The following is a 15,865-nucleotide window of genomic DNA, read 5'->3' on the forward strand; positions in this document are numbered from 1 at the left end:
GAGTGGCTAAATTTTAATAATTTTTTTAGTTAGTTTTAGTATTATTTTAATATATTTACATTTAATCTATAAATTTTACAAAATTTATAGATTAAATGTAAATATATTAAAATATATGACTGAAGGTATTAAAACAGAGGATGGGCATCGGCGTATTTAAAAGAGATGGGGTGGGGCGGCGTACCCACCCCAACATAGTCTGGTGCTTACCTTAAGATATGAGCAAAAGCTAAGCAATGGCTCTCTAACATAGAGTGTACATTATGCGCCTTTTTTACAGGGCGACATTAGTCGTACAGGGTAATAAGATAAAATAAAACTAGAAATGGATTTTTTTCTTACAATTTACGGTACATGACAAAACGAAGTGACAAACGATACGTTTGTGATTGGGAAAAGTCCTGAAAATCGTAACGACTTGGAGAAAAATATTTGACGTTTGAGTAAAAATAAAAAATTCCATCTAGCAACACTGCCATTGTCGGTAATCGTTAACTAATCATGTCTATATATAATATATATATAGGTATCAATAACTTTTACCTACTTGACAGTCAATCTAACGCATTTATAATTTGTGTCCAAAGTTTAGTTTACTTATTAACTTATCTTCGCCGTTACATGTGAACTGTGGAAATTGTAGTTATGTACAATTTAATTTAAATAAGTTAATTAAAATTTTAGTTTCCATTTAATCAATCGCTTATTGTTGTTGAATTTAATAAAAAATGGAACAAAGTAAATCATTACCGGTTACCGACGAGCAACTTGCCCAATATTTCCCGAATTTACCTTCTGGACCTTTGGACAGATATAGAAAAAATGTTAAATTTGACTGGCGCCGTATGAAACTCATTTATGAAAATTTGAACACAATTTCTTTAAAAGTAAGTCAAAGCTATTATTTATTTAGTACATGGAATTATTGATCAGTGAATACTTTTAAGGGATTATTTTACACCTTAAGAGGCCCATTTACATAAGTATTAATTTTTTTATCAAATAAAAATATCAAAGAAGTTGGTTCACCAGATAGAAAGCGTTAACTAGGGCCTATAGACAAAAATTATTAAATATACTATCAATTAAAGTTTTCGATCAGTTTCGGGTACCTTTATGCGGCTTTCCAACACACACGGTGTCTTATATCTAATTAATAATTTATTTAATTATAATAAGAAGTTATTTAGTTGTTTAACTTAACATGTTATATATTGTTTAATCTACATTCATAGCTCATCCTATTCTCTTGCATACTTATCCTCAATAACCATTAAAATATGTCACAAAACATGTTCTTTACAATATTTATTGAGACAAATACTCTGATGACCCTTTTTGTTACTTAGAACAGTATATTATATACTAGTGGTCCGGTATGTGCTTCGCTATGCATAAAGTGAAATAATAAAAAAAATTATTTTAACATCAAATTCATTTATTCAAACAAAAAAAAATGCCAACACTGAAAAAAAGTTTCAATTCGACAGCACAATCCCTATCTTAAAAAAAAAGTTTGAATTTGACAAAAGAATCCCCATTAAAAAAAAAATTTCGGCCATTTATTGAATTCATTTGTTACAAAAAATGTGATAAATGAAGAACTGCTCAAGCGATTTTGTGCAAACTTCTCATACACCATCTACTAAATAGTCCGAACAAAGCCTAAACGTTTGGTTTGGATAGGTGAGCACGTTCTTGAGTTATAAATTTACAAAGAAAAGTGGCATTAATTTTTATATATATATAGATTGTTATAAGAAATAAAAATGGATGATGTATGATAATTGGATGACTTCAAATGCATTGCATGGAGTCAGTGGATGCAGGTGGCTCAGGATCGTTCCTTATGGCAGTCTATGGGGGAGACCTATTTTCTGCAATGTATGGGTAATGACTGGGATATTATTTTAATTAAGCTATGATGAGTCCAACCAAAAATTTATTTATTATATTTTTTAACAGATTAAAAAAAATATTAAGTTCTTATAGGCATATTTAACAGAGCGGGTAGACTGTGGCCACACTTGAATTATCTAGTGCCACCATAGAATAAAAAATAGAGCTGTGAGCTAGCTTAGAGCTAGGCGAGGATATGTCTTAAAATACATATATGCCATTTTTAAGGGGTCAGCGTCTCCCCTTTCCCCTTAAAAAAGGATCTTAAATAAGCCAATGCAAGACCTCTTTTTTCAGCCTTATATTGACAATATGACCTATACTTACTTATCATCCCTCACTGGTAGCAGCATAAACCAAAACCCTGTTACCATTCCATTTTTGTTCCTTTTATAATTGGAATCATACAATTTTTAATTAATTTCAGAATGAAATATGGACATTTATGGAAAATCATCCATTATTCAAATATACAGATGCATCGCTTACTTTAGATGAAGAAAGACATATAACTGTCAAAAGAATGTATGCTATATTTAATGAAGACTTTACTCCATATGAAAAAGTAAGTTTTACCTCAAAATATTTACTTTTAATTTTTTAAACTTGCTATAATCATATATAGTTTGCCAGCATTATGTTTAACAACCCATTAACCCTTTACAAGAGGAAGAGTGTACAAAAATGACCATGTGTTGATATTCACTGACACTAGTACAAATGAAGGAGTAATAGAAAGTACTATACTAATATAAAGGAGATTTGTACTATATATGGCATTTGAAAGCTTAAGATGTCAGCTTTAATTTGATGTCATTATCATTGAAATTCATCAATTATTTCTTAAGTAAATGATGTCTGAATTTAGGAAAAGGGCCTAGGTCCCATATTTTGGAAAATAAACAAAAAAATGGTAAAAATTAAAAAATATATATTAAATCAATACTTTGTATTGCCCTTATTACAGCCTGCAGTCTGTTTTTCATTGATCTTATCAATTTTTTGACATTTTCTTGAGGAATGCCGTCCCAATCCTCTAACAATTCTGCCTTTAGTTCATCTACGCTTGAAGGGACTGGATTCCTTGCCCGAACTCTTCTTTTAAGCTCATCCCAACAGTGCTCGATGGGATTCATATCCGGGCTGAGCGCAGGCCAGTCCATCGTGCGCAATTCGACCTCTTCAAGAAACTGCCGAGTGACTCGTGCCGTGTGACAGCGGGCATTATCTTGTATTAACACGAAGTCATCGCCGACAAACCTTGCGTAGGGCACAACATGATCGAGTAGGATGTCGGTGATGTACCGATCAGCTGTTAGCCCGCCTCCTCGGCCGCCCCCAGGCACGAAAACAAGCTCAGTTTTTCCCTCTAAGGAAATACCAGCCCACATCATGCAGGAACCGCCGCCATACGCCACTGTTTCAGCAAAACAACATTGGGAAAATCGTTCCCCCGGACAAACGTTGTATGAACAACATTTTTTTTTATGCTACAGAGAAGGCCAAACAAGCTGACGGTCCACCTGATGGAAGTCTACCACTTTCTGACTGAGTATACTGTTTCGCCCATGATACCCCCCATGCGTTGCCATTCCTGAGAACACAGGTTTTAATCCTCCGTACCCTGTAAATTTACTGCCATATACCACATCTTCAAACCGAAACACAGCCATGCAAACACAACTGCTTCACGGCAGAAACACGAATGGAACAGAGTTGCCCAAGCAAACGACTTTCCGTACAAAGTTTTTCTCTGGTGTATTAATAATATAAATATATTACATATAATAATATTACATAAATATAATATTTACCTACTTTAAACATATATAAAATATACTATTATTATTCATGAAGATGAGTATAGTAACCTTTTTTTTTAAAAGTCGGTATAGACTATTCATGTTTATAATTTATAGTTACCACCTCTATTTTTTCTTATGAGTGTTAATGGTATGGTAACCCCGCCTGCGCGGGGGGAAAGGGATTGTTAGTAATGGAGACTGAGAATCCTATTGCTAGCAATATACCCAATCAGGTCGACCTCCTCGCGGTTCTCCCTGGAAACTATCATGGTTAATTCCTGATGAATTCATCATGGTTACCATACCATTTTCATCCATAAAAAAACCCCGCTTACGCTATCGGTATACGCTGGCGAGACACCAGTGAGAAATGACAGATGTGAATGAAAGTGAGTCATTGACCCATCTTGACAAATTCAACTAGAATTAACCACGATGGTTTCCAGGGGGAACCACTTGGAGGTCGACCTGACAGGGTATATTGCTAGTATACCACCTCTATTAGGTGGGTTGCTACATTTGTCCGTCATTCTGTGTTGCATAAAAGAATTTTACATTTAATTTCAGATTTTTGAAGATCCCAAACGATTCCAAGCGGAAGCTGAGGCTATATTTATGTTTGACAGTTCCTTAGCAGTTAAATTATCATTGACATTTCGGTTGTTTTTTAACTCGATACAAGGGAATGGCAGATCACACCACTTCGAGATCTTGGATGACCTTAAAGATGGGAAAATTGGGGGTTGTTTTGCATTGACGGAGGTGTCCCACGGTTCAAACGCCAAAGGTATGAGAACGACTGCCACATACTTGCCGGATAAGAAACAATTTGTGCTAAATTCACCCGATTTTGAAGCTGCCAAGTTCTGGGTCGGATGTCTTGGTATGTTTTTCTTTATATTTTTATTATTATAAAACTAATATTATAAAATTGTAACTCGATTTTAATTGGGATTTTTTTTATACTACAGTGGTGGCAAACAAGCATACAGCTCGTCTGATGGTAAACGGTTACTGCAGTCTATGGACGCCTGCAATACTAGGTGTGTCACGTGCATGGCACATAGGTTTTTTTTTATAAATATTTATTTGTTTATTAGCCGTTTCCCCCGGCGTTGTTCACTTTTAATTGTGTAGTTCCCGTATAACATTCCCATTGGAACTCTTCATGAATTCAGATACTTCATGAATATAGATACAGGTCTGGCCTAGTTTGCCGACCGACAAATTCAAAATCTTATTCTAGATTCAAATTTTTTATTGAAATTTAAATTAATTCTATATTTAAATGTCAAAATTGTTTACAACTTAGTGATTGACGTAATAGGATTCGTTACATATATCAATATTTAAGATCGTGTCAGATTGTTATATATATACATATAACAAATATTAGATATAATACAATATTAATGCGCACGCCTATTAAAGGTATTCACAGAATTTACTTCAACATAGTTAATTAAATAGAATAAATGCACGGAATACTAAATGAGTGACTACTCAATATTTGTTACAATGGCAATGCATTTATACGTATTTACATTTTAATAATGAACTGACGACCCGTCCCGATTTCGATCGGATATATGTAATATCCGAACGAAATCGAGACATATCTTTGAACATATCTTTCTTAATTAATCTATTTTTTTTTATTTCTTTTAATGAGTGAAAATGTCATAATAATCCCGCCTTCGCTAACGGTATACGTTGGCGGGGCACCAGTGGAAGATGATAGGCGAGAATGAATGGAAATCAGTTGGTCCACCATGATGAATTCGACAAGAATTAATCAAGATGGTTTCCAGGAGGAACCGCGTGGAGGTCGACCTGAGACCGTATATTACTAGCAATGGGGCTATTTGACCTCATTACTAACAATCCCTTTCCCCCCCTTAATTAATATTCGAATGACGGTCAAACCCGTATAAGGCGTACGTACGTAGCTTAGCTAGATAGAGCCATGTTTAAAATAGGGTAAAAAAAACTTTTTGATAAGGCAGAAGTCATAATTAAGTGACTTCGCAAAAACGAACTGTTTAATTTTCTTGGGATCTTTCATTTTAACAGCAACGGGCCTAAATCCCCCCCCCCCCCCCGCCCTATCTACGTCATTGCGTACTTTAAATTAAACAGTAGCTTATATCCTCTTCCATCCCATATGGCACTTGTGTAGCAAACATAGGGATCGGTTAAGCCGTTAAGGCGCTATAAATTAATAAATAAAACAAACAAATCCACTTTCACATTTATAATATTAGTAAAAATTTATTAATCAACCAAATTTAAAAATGGAGATTTTCAATTCAGTTGTACTTTTTAAATGTTACCTCATAACTCTGTCAGTTGTAAACCAATTTGGAAAATTTTATTTTTTATACATACATACATACATACATACATATCTGTCACGCCTGTCTCCCATTAGGGTAGGCAGAAACAATGGAATTTTTTATCTAAAAGGATATATTTACACATTCATTCCATAGAAATTTTATCAGAATCGGATAAGTAGTTTCGTTTTCAAATAAAAAGAAAAGGTTTTACTGCAATTATTTTTTTTTAACTCGGTTTTAAATTGTTTTTTTTTTTTTTTCATTAATATTTCAGGTAAATGTGCTACCCATGCCATTTTATATGCCAAACTGATATCAAAAGGTAAAGATCACGGGCTGCACACCTTCGTCGTGCCTATAAGAGATCCAAAAACACTGAAACCATACCCAGGGGTTATTGTTGGCGACATTGGCGAGAAAATCGGACTCAATGGTGTTGATAATGGGTAAGTAACTAGGTGTGGTCCAGTCATAGAATAGGCCAGCCCATTTTTCCCGTGGGTTTCGTAAGAGGTGACTTAGGGAATTTAATATGGTCGAGCAATGGGCAGCAGCATCCCTCTTAAAACAGCACCAAAGTCTAACTACGATTGCTAAGCGTGGCAACTACTAGCGACCCCCGCATAACAACTTAGAATGACAAACAAGCTAACGGCCCACCTGATGAAAAGTGGTAACTGTTACCTATAGACATGAGCAGCACCATGGACATAACAGAGTATAATGTTTCGCCCATGATTCCCCCCATGTGTTGCCATTCCTGAGGACTCAGGTGTTAAACCTCTGTACCCAGTAAATTCACTACCATATCCCACCCTTCAAACTGAAACACAACTGGTTTATGGTTGAAACACGAATTGGACAGAGGTACATAAGCAATCGTCTTTTGTACAAAGTCTCCCTCTGGTAAATATGTATATAAAATACAAACATTTTATTTAATTATATTTCAGATTTGTAATCTTTGACAACTATCACGTACCGAAGGAGGCCGCTTTGGATAAACTGGGTGGCGTCGACGATGACGGCAATTATCGAACGCCATTCAAGGATCCCAGTAAGAGATTTGGTGCCGCTATGGGCATATTATCTGGTATGGTATGCTTTTTTTTTTCTTTTATACCATAGAGGTGGCAAACAAGCATACAGTCCACCTGATGGTAAGCGGTTACCGTAGCCTATGAACGCCTGCAATACCAGTGGTATTACGCGCGCGTTGCCGACCCTGAGGAAACCTCTTTACCCCCCTTTTGGAGAACCCCATGCTGTAGTCTCTTGGGAAAACCTCTGCAGGGAGCTCACTATTTGCTTACTATTACTTTTTAGATTATACATATAAATACAAACATTTTTTTATAAAAGTTTATAAATTGTATAAAAAAAATTCAAACTTATTAATTATTAGATACAAAATAATTTTTCATACAACTTGCCCCCTCCGTTGTATGAAGTTGCATAGAATTTGATTTTTTTTTAATGGATGATAATGGAATGGTAACCCCGCCTGTGCTATCGGTATACGCTGGCGGGGCACCAGTGAATGATAATAGGTGAGGGTGAAAGCCGGTCAGTTAGCCCTATGAACGCCTGCAATACCAGTGGTATTACGCGCGCGTTGCCGACTCTGAAGGAACCTCTTTACCCCCCTTTTGAAGAACCCCATGCTGTTGTCTCTTGGACAAACCGCGGCAGGGCGCTTATTCCATTCCATCCATTCATTCATAATATATTTATATTGTATAAAGTATAAATATATAATAATATAATTGTTACTTCATTTTCTTACACTGTATAACTATGTTAAAGTGAATGCTGTGAATACCTATAATAGGCGTGTGCATTAATATTGTATTATATTTAATGTTTGTTATACCTATATGTTATAATGCAATATGCTGTTGGTGTTCCTTAAATAAATAAATAAAATACATTTTTTCACCTACTTAAAAACCACTTACTTCAAGATCAACAAATTACCAGAGGGAGACTTTGTACAAAAGTCGATTGCTTGGGTACCTCTGTCCCATTAGTGTTTCAACCGTGAAGTAGTTGTGTGTGCATGGCTGTGTTTCGGTTTGAAGGGTGGGATATGGCGTGAATTTACTGGGTACAGAGGAATAATACCTGAGTCCTCAGGAATGGCAACGCATGGGGGGTATTATGGGTGAAACAGTATACTCTGTTATGTCCATGGTACTGCTCATGTCTATAGGCGACGGTTACCACTTTCCATCAGGTGGGCCGTCAGCTTGTTTGCCATTCTAAGTTGTATAAAAAAGAAAACATTTTTTCACCTACTTAAAAACCACTATTACTTCAAGATCAACAATCACCAACAACAACGCCCCCATTTTTTTTCTCGGTCTTTTACCTCCCCCTTTAGGCCTGCAGCGCCTACAAGGGGCGTTATCGCGCACTTTGGGAAAGGATGATCTATAAAATAAATATTAAATTGTTCACCAGGTGGTCGCGTACACATAACAAGCATTATAACAACATACCTACAGAAAGCGATCGTGATTGCCATCAGATACTCCGGTGTGAGGAAGCAGTTCGGACCGGAGAACTCAACTGAGGAGCTGCCAGTCTTGGAATATCAACAGCAAGTGTGTATTTCAATCTATAGACCATTGTTTCTCAATAATTTTTCTGTCACAAACCATGGAAAAGCCACAAAGTTATTTTCTACAATTTTTTATTTGCATTAAACATGGTTATATTAGATATTTAGTTGTGTATACTTCGAGCTGCATGTTTTTTGATGGGTGATAATGGAATGGTAATCCCGCCTGCGCTAACGGGATACACCGGCGGGGTACCAGTGAAGGATGATAGGTGAGGATGAAGCAGGTCAGTTAGCCCATCGTGACGAATTCAATAAGAATTGTTCACGATGGTTTCCAAGGGGACCACGTGGAGGTCGACCTAATAGGGTATATTGCTAGCAATGGGGCTGTCAAACTCCATTGTTAACAATCCCTTTTGCCCCCTCGAGCTGCATGTTTCACCAAAATACTGGTATGCAAAATTTAATAATATAATAATATGTCGCCATACCGCATGACGAGAACCTCGTGAAAGCCGAAACTGAGAAAAAGAGAAAATATCTCGACCTGGCTCACGAGGTGACCGAAATGTGGGGGTGACGTCCACCGAAATTATTCCAATCGTTCTATCGGTGAACGGTCTTATCCCAAACAGTCTGGGACAACATCTCAGACGGTTGGGATTCCGAAGCAGCTCACTCCTGGGAAGTAAGCAGAAAGCGGTGCTCTTAGATACTGCCCGCATTGTACGCCGGTTTCTCTCCCTGGTGCCCTGAACCCCGTCCGACTGTGTTTCTGCCGGGGGTTAGTTTGTCATCTCCTCTCCTTAGAGAGATGTGAATACATGTCAGTATGGTGAGAATCAAATACAGGTCAGTTAGCCCATCGTGATGAATACACTTGGAATTCAGCACGATGGTTTCCAGGGGGGACCACGTGGAGGTCGACCTGTTAGGGTATATTGTTAACAACGTATTACTAACAATCCTTTCCTCCCTACCGCTAGTGGTTTTTTCTTTTTTATGGGTGAAAATGGAATGGCAACCCCGCCTGCGCTAACGGGATACGCTGGCGGAGCACCAGTGAAGGGTGATAGATGAGAATGAAAACAGGCCAGTTAGCCCATCATGATGAATTCATCAGGAATTAACCATGATAGTTTCCAGGGGGAACCGCGAGGAGGTCAACCTGGTTGGGTATATTGCTAGCAATAAGATTCTCAGTCTCCATTACTAACAATCCCTTTCCCCCCCTATCGCTAGTGTAAGGTAGAGTATACAATACCGCTAGTATTGACTCAAATAATACAGTTTACTAATTTTTTTTTTATTCCAGCAAATAAGACTGCTCCCGTACTTGGCTGCTACGTATGCAATGAAGGTGTTCTCCTGCTGGCTCGGGGAGACCCATATGAATATGGTTATAGCAAACATTATGGGTGGTACGTATACAAATTTAAACCTTATACGAATTGGCAGAAGGCAGTGTCTCGCAACGAAATTGTCCTTGTAATTTGTACTTTACGTATTTTACGAAAAATTAATAAATAGTGTGAGGGAAAGAGATGGTCGAGTTGCAACATTGGCTATTCCATTGTTTCTGCTTATCGCAATATATGTATTAATATATCCTCTATACTTATAATAAATCTGTAGAGAGGTCAATTCTGTACATGAAATATATTTCCAAAATAACTATCAGGGGGTGATTAGTGATCGATACTGGTGCCAAAAATGCAATCAGTAAAATTTTTCTCTGTCTGTCTGTATGTTCGTTATAGAAACAAAAACTACTCAATGGATTTTAACGATACTTGGCACAATTATTCTTCATACTCCTGGGCAGGTTATAGTATACTTTCATCACGCTACGATCAATAGGAGCAGAGCAGTGAAGGGAAATGTGTCCGTTACATCTAAACCACTGAACCGTGAGGAAAGACTTAGGCTATTTATTTTACGAAAAACCACGGAAACGCGGACGAAGTCGCTGGCAACAGCTAGTATATAATATAATCGTAACTGGTCGCTGTCTGTACATGGGAGATATATAAGAAAAACTATTGTAAGGGGGTTTTATGAACGCAATAGAACTCAAAACAATGATTTTTAGAATTTGTATCTGTTTGTCTGTACGTTTGTGCACGCTAATCTTAAACGGCTTAACCGATTTGAACGCGGTTTCCACTAAAACGTTTCGCTTTAATCCACTTAACATTTAGTGTTTTACTTCAATCGGTTCATAAATAAAAAAGTTATATGAATTTAATTTATTATACTTTCAGTAATAAATACGTAATTTATTAAAATGAAATGAAATGAAATATTTATTTGCTTTAAACAGACATTTGACATTATAAGAGCCACGTGACAAAACTTTTTGACATCTGTTTAATTGCCTTAAAATTGTAGGCATGCAAATCTAATTTATTGAATATTACAATCGTTTATATAGTTCATATTGCTGTCAAATCCTTTTCGAGCTTATATTGTGCTCAAGAATATATATATTTATATGTTCTTTCTCTTTTATATTACCAGTCTATATATTTTTAATCTAAGGTCCGTTATAGGGCCAATTTACACTAGTGCAGCTCACGGTACGCGTTTGGTCTGGCAAAATAATATTACGTATAGTGGGAGGGGGGGGGGGGGGAAGGAATTATGGACTACTAGTCTCATTGTTAATAACATATTCTATTAGCTCGACTTCCATGTGGCTACCCCTGAAAATTTCAGGAAATTTTAATTTTCCTCTCTCACTGCGTGTACAGTTCCTGCAGGCGGGGTTACCATTCCATTGTAAAAAAAAACTACAGGTTAGTTAGTGTAGTCACGTGATGTAAAGTTGTCAAGTTTCAAGTTCAAGTTGTTTCCTGATGCACTCGCAGGCAACGACGAGCTGGCTGCACAGCGCGGCGTGGAGATGCACGCGCTGTCGTCGGCCGCGAAGCCGGCGCTGGGCTGGACGGCGCGCGACGGCATACAGCATTGTAGGGAGGCGTGCGGCGGACACGGCTACCTGAAAGGTATTTTATATATATATACAACTTAGAATGGCAAACAAGCTGACGGCCCACCTGATGGAAAGTGGTAACCGTCGCCTATAGACATGAGCAGTACCATGGACATAACAGAGTATACTGTTTCGCCCATGATACCCCCCATGCGTTGCCATTCCTGAGGACTCAGGTATTATTCCTCTGTACCCTGTAAATTCACGCTATATCCCACCCTTCAAACCGAAACACAGCCATGCAAACACAACTGTTTTACGGTTGAAACATGAATAGGACAGAGGTACCCAAGCAATCGACTTTTGTACAAAGTCTCCCTCTGGTGGTATATATATACTTTATTATTCAGACTACAATTTGGTCCATTTTGTTAGTAACAATTTACTTACGACTTAAAACCTGAGTCAATTAGAATTATTTTGTTTAATTCCATTGTCATTAGTATTCATAGTGCCAGTGTTTGAAGATTGACTACTGTTAGTAGAAATTCTATGATTTTCCATTCCCATAAGCCATTAACTGCCCACTGCTGTACATAGGCATTCCCCATAAGGGGGTATGGGTTAACAATTGCAGTTCGGCTTTTGATGTTTTAAGAGAGACACTGCTGCTCATCCCCTCGTCCTTTAAGTTCCCTTAGTTGCCTCTCGCGACACCCATGGGAAAAGAAAGGATGGTCCATTCTGTGCTGGGACTACACGGCAAACGATCTTCCGTATTAGTCATTGTAGTGACTAAGGATATCTACTGCATTCAGCCACTAACCTTGCTTGCTGAAAGATTCCATTTATCTTGCAGTTGAAAGACAGAAGGAAACTAATGAACGGCAATCGACAATAACATTTAATCAGTATTTAATATTTTACAATATATAGGATTTGTAAAGACAGAAACATAGATGTCAGATAAACTAAAACTCAAACGTCACAAAGTTTTTTAATTATGCAAACGAAAAAGAGTCTTAATATATATTGACGTAAAAATTGTCATCAATATATATTGTTACTGTAAGTCGTAGATTTTTTTTTTGTCAGGACAAGTAACTGATGTATCTTCCAGCCAGCTCTGTTTCAAGCAATATCCTTTTTTTTTTTTTTTAATGGGTGAAAATGGAATGGTAACCTCGCTTGCGCTAACGGGATACGCTGGCGGAGCACCAGTGAAGAGTGATAGATGAGAATGAAAACAGGCCAGTTAGCCCATCATGATGAATTCATCAGGAATTAACCATGATAGTTGCCAGGGGGAACCGCGAGGAGGTCGACCTGATTGGGTATATTGCTAGCAGTAGGATTCTCAGTCTCCATTACTAACAATCCCTTTCCCCCCAGCAATATCCTATTGTAATATAAGATAATTAGAATGTTGCCATATTTCGTCATCATCATTATCACTACCATATCAGCCTCTAACTCTCCACTGTCGAACATAAGCCTCCCCCTTGAGGGGTTTTGAGTAGTTGCCACGTTTCGCAAGCGGGTTGGCAACCGCATTTAGGCTTAGGAGATATTTTAAGAGGGATGCTGCTGCCCATCTCTCGCCCTCCCTTCGTCCACTTTTACGACACCCACGGGAAAGGATCGAATGGTCTATTCTGTGTCACCCCTTTCTTTCCCGTGGGAACCGGAGTTAGGCTTTGGAGATGTTTTAAGATATTTTGCCATATTTTATAAGAGGGAGACTTTGTACAAAAGTCGATTGCTTGGATACCTCTGTCCCATTCGTGTTTCAACCGTAAAGCAGTTGTTTGCATGGCTATGTTTCGGTTTGAAGGGAAGGGATATGGCGTGAATTTACTGGGTACAGAGGAGTAACACCTGAGTCCTCAGGAATGGCAACGCATGGGGGGTATCATGGGCGAAACAGTATACTCTGTTATGTCCGTGGTACTGCTCATGTCTATAGGCGACGGTTACCACTTTCCATCAGGTGGGCCGTCAGCTTGTTTGCCATTCTAAGTTGTATAAAAAAAAAATTCGTCCTGAATCCTCTTAAATGGAATACTTGATTTTGTACAACTACAAATTGATGTAATTTTGTTTTGGTCCATCCAGCGGCTGGCATAGGTGACATCCGTAACGATAACGACGCCAACTGCACGTACGAGGGCGAGAACAGCCTGCTCGTGCAGCAGGCCAGCAACTGGCTGCTCGGCGTGTGGGCGCGCCGCCGCCAGCTCACCGCCGACGACTCACCGCTCGGCACCCTCGGCTTCCTGGACAACGTGGACCAACTGCTGCAGGAGACGTGCCCCTGGAACACCATTGAGGATATCATAGAACCCACCAGTTAGTATTTTTGTGAATTACAAGTATATTTTTTTATGGGTGAAAATGGAATGGTAACCCCGCCCGCGCTATCGGTATACACTGATGAGACACCAGTGGAAGACGATAGGTGAGAATGAATGCAGGTCAGTTGGCCCACCGTGATGAATTCGACAAGAATTAACCATGATGGTTTCCAGGAGGAACTGCGTGGAGGTCGACCTGGAGGGTCTGTTGCTAGCAACGGGGCTATTAGACCTTATTACTAACAATACCAGGGTTCGTCGATTTTTTCCTGTTTTCCTGATGAGGCAATGTATTAAACCGCTAAATCATCAGGGCCCACCATTATTACATTATGGTTTGATTTATGTAAATATATTGTGTGCGTGCATGTGTGCCTGTATACGTGTTTGCGTGTGTGTAAATTCACTAAAATTAACTTAACTATAAATTGTTATGTACAAAAGTTTGAAATAAAAGTATTATGGGGTTCTTCAAAAGGGGGATAAAGAGGTTTCGCGCGTAATACCTCTGGCATTGCATGCGTTCATAGGCTACGGTAACCACTTACCATCAGGGGGGAAGGGATTGTTAGTATGTGAGACTGAAAATCCCATTGCTAGCAATATACCCAACCATGTCGACCTCCTCGCGGTTCCTCCTGGAAACTATCATGGTTAATTCCTGTTGAATTCGTCTAATGGGCTAACTGGCCTGTTTTCATTCTCATCTATCATCCTTCCCTGGTGCTCTGTCAGCGTATCCCGTTAGCGCAGGCGGGGTTACTATACCATTTTCACCCATCAAAAAAAAAAACACCATCAGGTGGACCGTATGCTTGTTTGCCACCTCAGTGGTATATAAAATATACCAATGAATATATTAAAAATATTATTTTTCATCAGATATCATTCACATGTACAAATGGCTGACTGCGTACACCCTGAAGTCGACGTACGATAAAGTGGCCAAACTGAAGAGCGCTGGCAGAGACAACTTCCAGGCGAAGAATGAATCGCAGGCGTACAATGCTGTCGCTTTATCCGTTGTTTATGGAGAGGTACTATCTTTATTAAACATTATAAATGTTGGAATGTGAGTTTGTTTGTTATCTTGGTACTTTAAACTTGGTGGTTCCTTTCTTTCTTTATTTCAGAACTACGTACTAAATAATTTCTACAGCACCGTGAAGAATTTCCCAGACGCAGCGTGTAGGAATGTTCTACTGAGGCTGGTTTCGCTGTATGGTGCTTTCATATTGGAGAAGCAACTGGCGACACTGTATATTGTAAGTGTTAACCAAATTTTTTATTTAAACTTTAATGCACAGTAAAATTCTGTGTACATATGGCGGACTTAACACCGGACGGTGCCAGAAATAAGCAGGAAGAGTATTGTTCTTTAGCAGTTTGAATTAGGGACAATTTTAGGGGTGAATGGTGGTGAAACTAAAGGGATACCTTCTTAAAGAATTACCGTAATACGATATACGCTGGCGGGGCACCAGTGAGTGATAGGTGAGAATGAAAAGACAGGTCAGTTAGCCCACCGTGTTGAATACACTTGGAATTCAGCACGATGGTTTCCATATGGGACCACGTAGGGTTGACCTGTTTGGGTATATTGCTAGCAATGGGATCTTTAGTCTGCATTATTAACAATCCCTCCCCTCGATGGTTACTATTTGACATCAGGTGGAGTGTCAGCTTCTTGCCTAAAAAAAATTAATATAAAATTAATTGTCTCCAGGGAGGCTACTTCTCAGGGACACAGGGTCTACTCCTCCGCGAAGGTATCCTACGATTGTGTGCCCAAGTGACGCCGGACGCGGTCGCGCTCGTGGACACACTAGCGCCACCTGACTGGTGCCTCAAGTCCGTTCTGGGGAAATCTGATGGCGAGGTAAGGAATCTTACTATCTATAATCTTGATGACTCAATGACTTAATCAATAGTTATATGAGTAGATTTATTTTGTTTAATTCCACTAC

The 15,865-nt window shown here is 38.6% G+C and overlaps 1 protein-coding gene across 1 annotated transcript in view; it reads left to right on the forward strand.

Moving 5' to 3' along the window:
• Window positions 1-515: 515 nt before the first annotated feature.
• Window positions 516-15,865, forward strand: part of LOC113517319 (peroxisomal acyl-coenzyme A oxidase 3-like) — a 17,798-nt gene continuing 2,448 nt past the window's right edge. The window contains exons 1-12 of the mRNA XM_052901538.1: window positions 516-887; window positions 2,327-2,464; window positions 4,272-4,587; window positions 6,318-6,489; window positions 6,997-7,136; window positions 8,507-8,649; window positions 9,925-10,030; window positions 11,480-11,617; window positions 13,660-13,893; window positions 14,781-14,935; window positions 15,032-15,163; window positions 15,625-15,777. Of these exons, the coding sequence (XP_052757498.1) occupies window positions 729-887; window positions 2,327-2,464; window positions 4,272-4,587; window positions 6,318-6,489; window positions 6,997-7,136; window positions 8,507-8,649; window positions 9,925-10,030; window positions 11,480-11,617; window positions 13,660-13,893; window positions 14,781-14,935; window positions 15,032-15,163; window positions 15,625-15,777 (1,986 nt within the window). The 5' untranslated portion in view covers window positions 516-728. The remainder of the gene's footprint in view (window positions 888-2,326; window positions 2,465-4,271; window positions 4,588-6,317; window positions 6,490-6,996; window positions 7,137-8,506; window positions 8,650-9,924; window positions 10,031-11,479; window positions 11,618-13,659; window positions 13,894-14,780; window positions 14,936-15,031; window positions 15,164-15,624; window positions 15,778-15,865) is intronic.

Source organism: Galleria mellonella, unplaced genomic scaffold, assembly GCF_026898425.1.
Source record: "Galleria mellonella isolate WM207_F2 unplaced genomic scaffold, CSIRO_AGI_GalMel_v1 utg78, whole genome shotgun sequence".
Taxonomy (NCBI): Eukaryota; Metazoa; Arthropoda; class Insecta; order Lepidoptera; family Pyralidae; genus Galleria; species Galleria mellonella.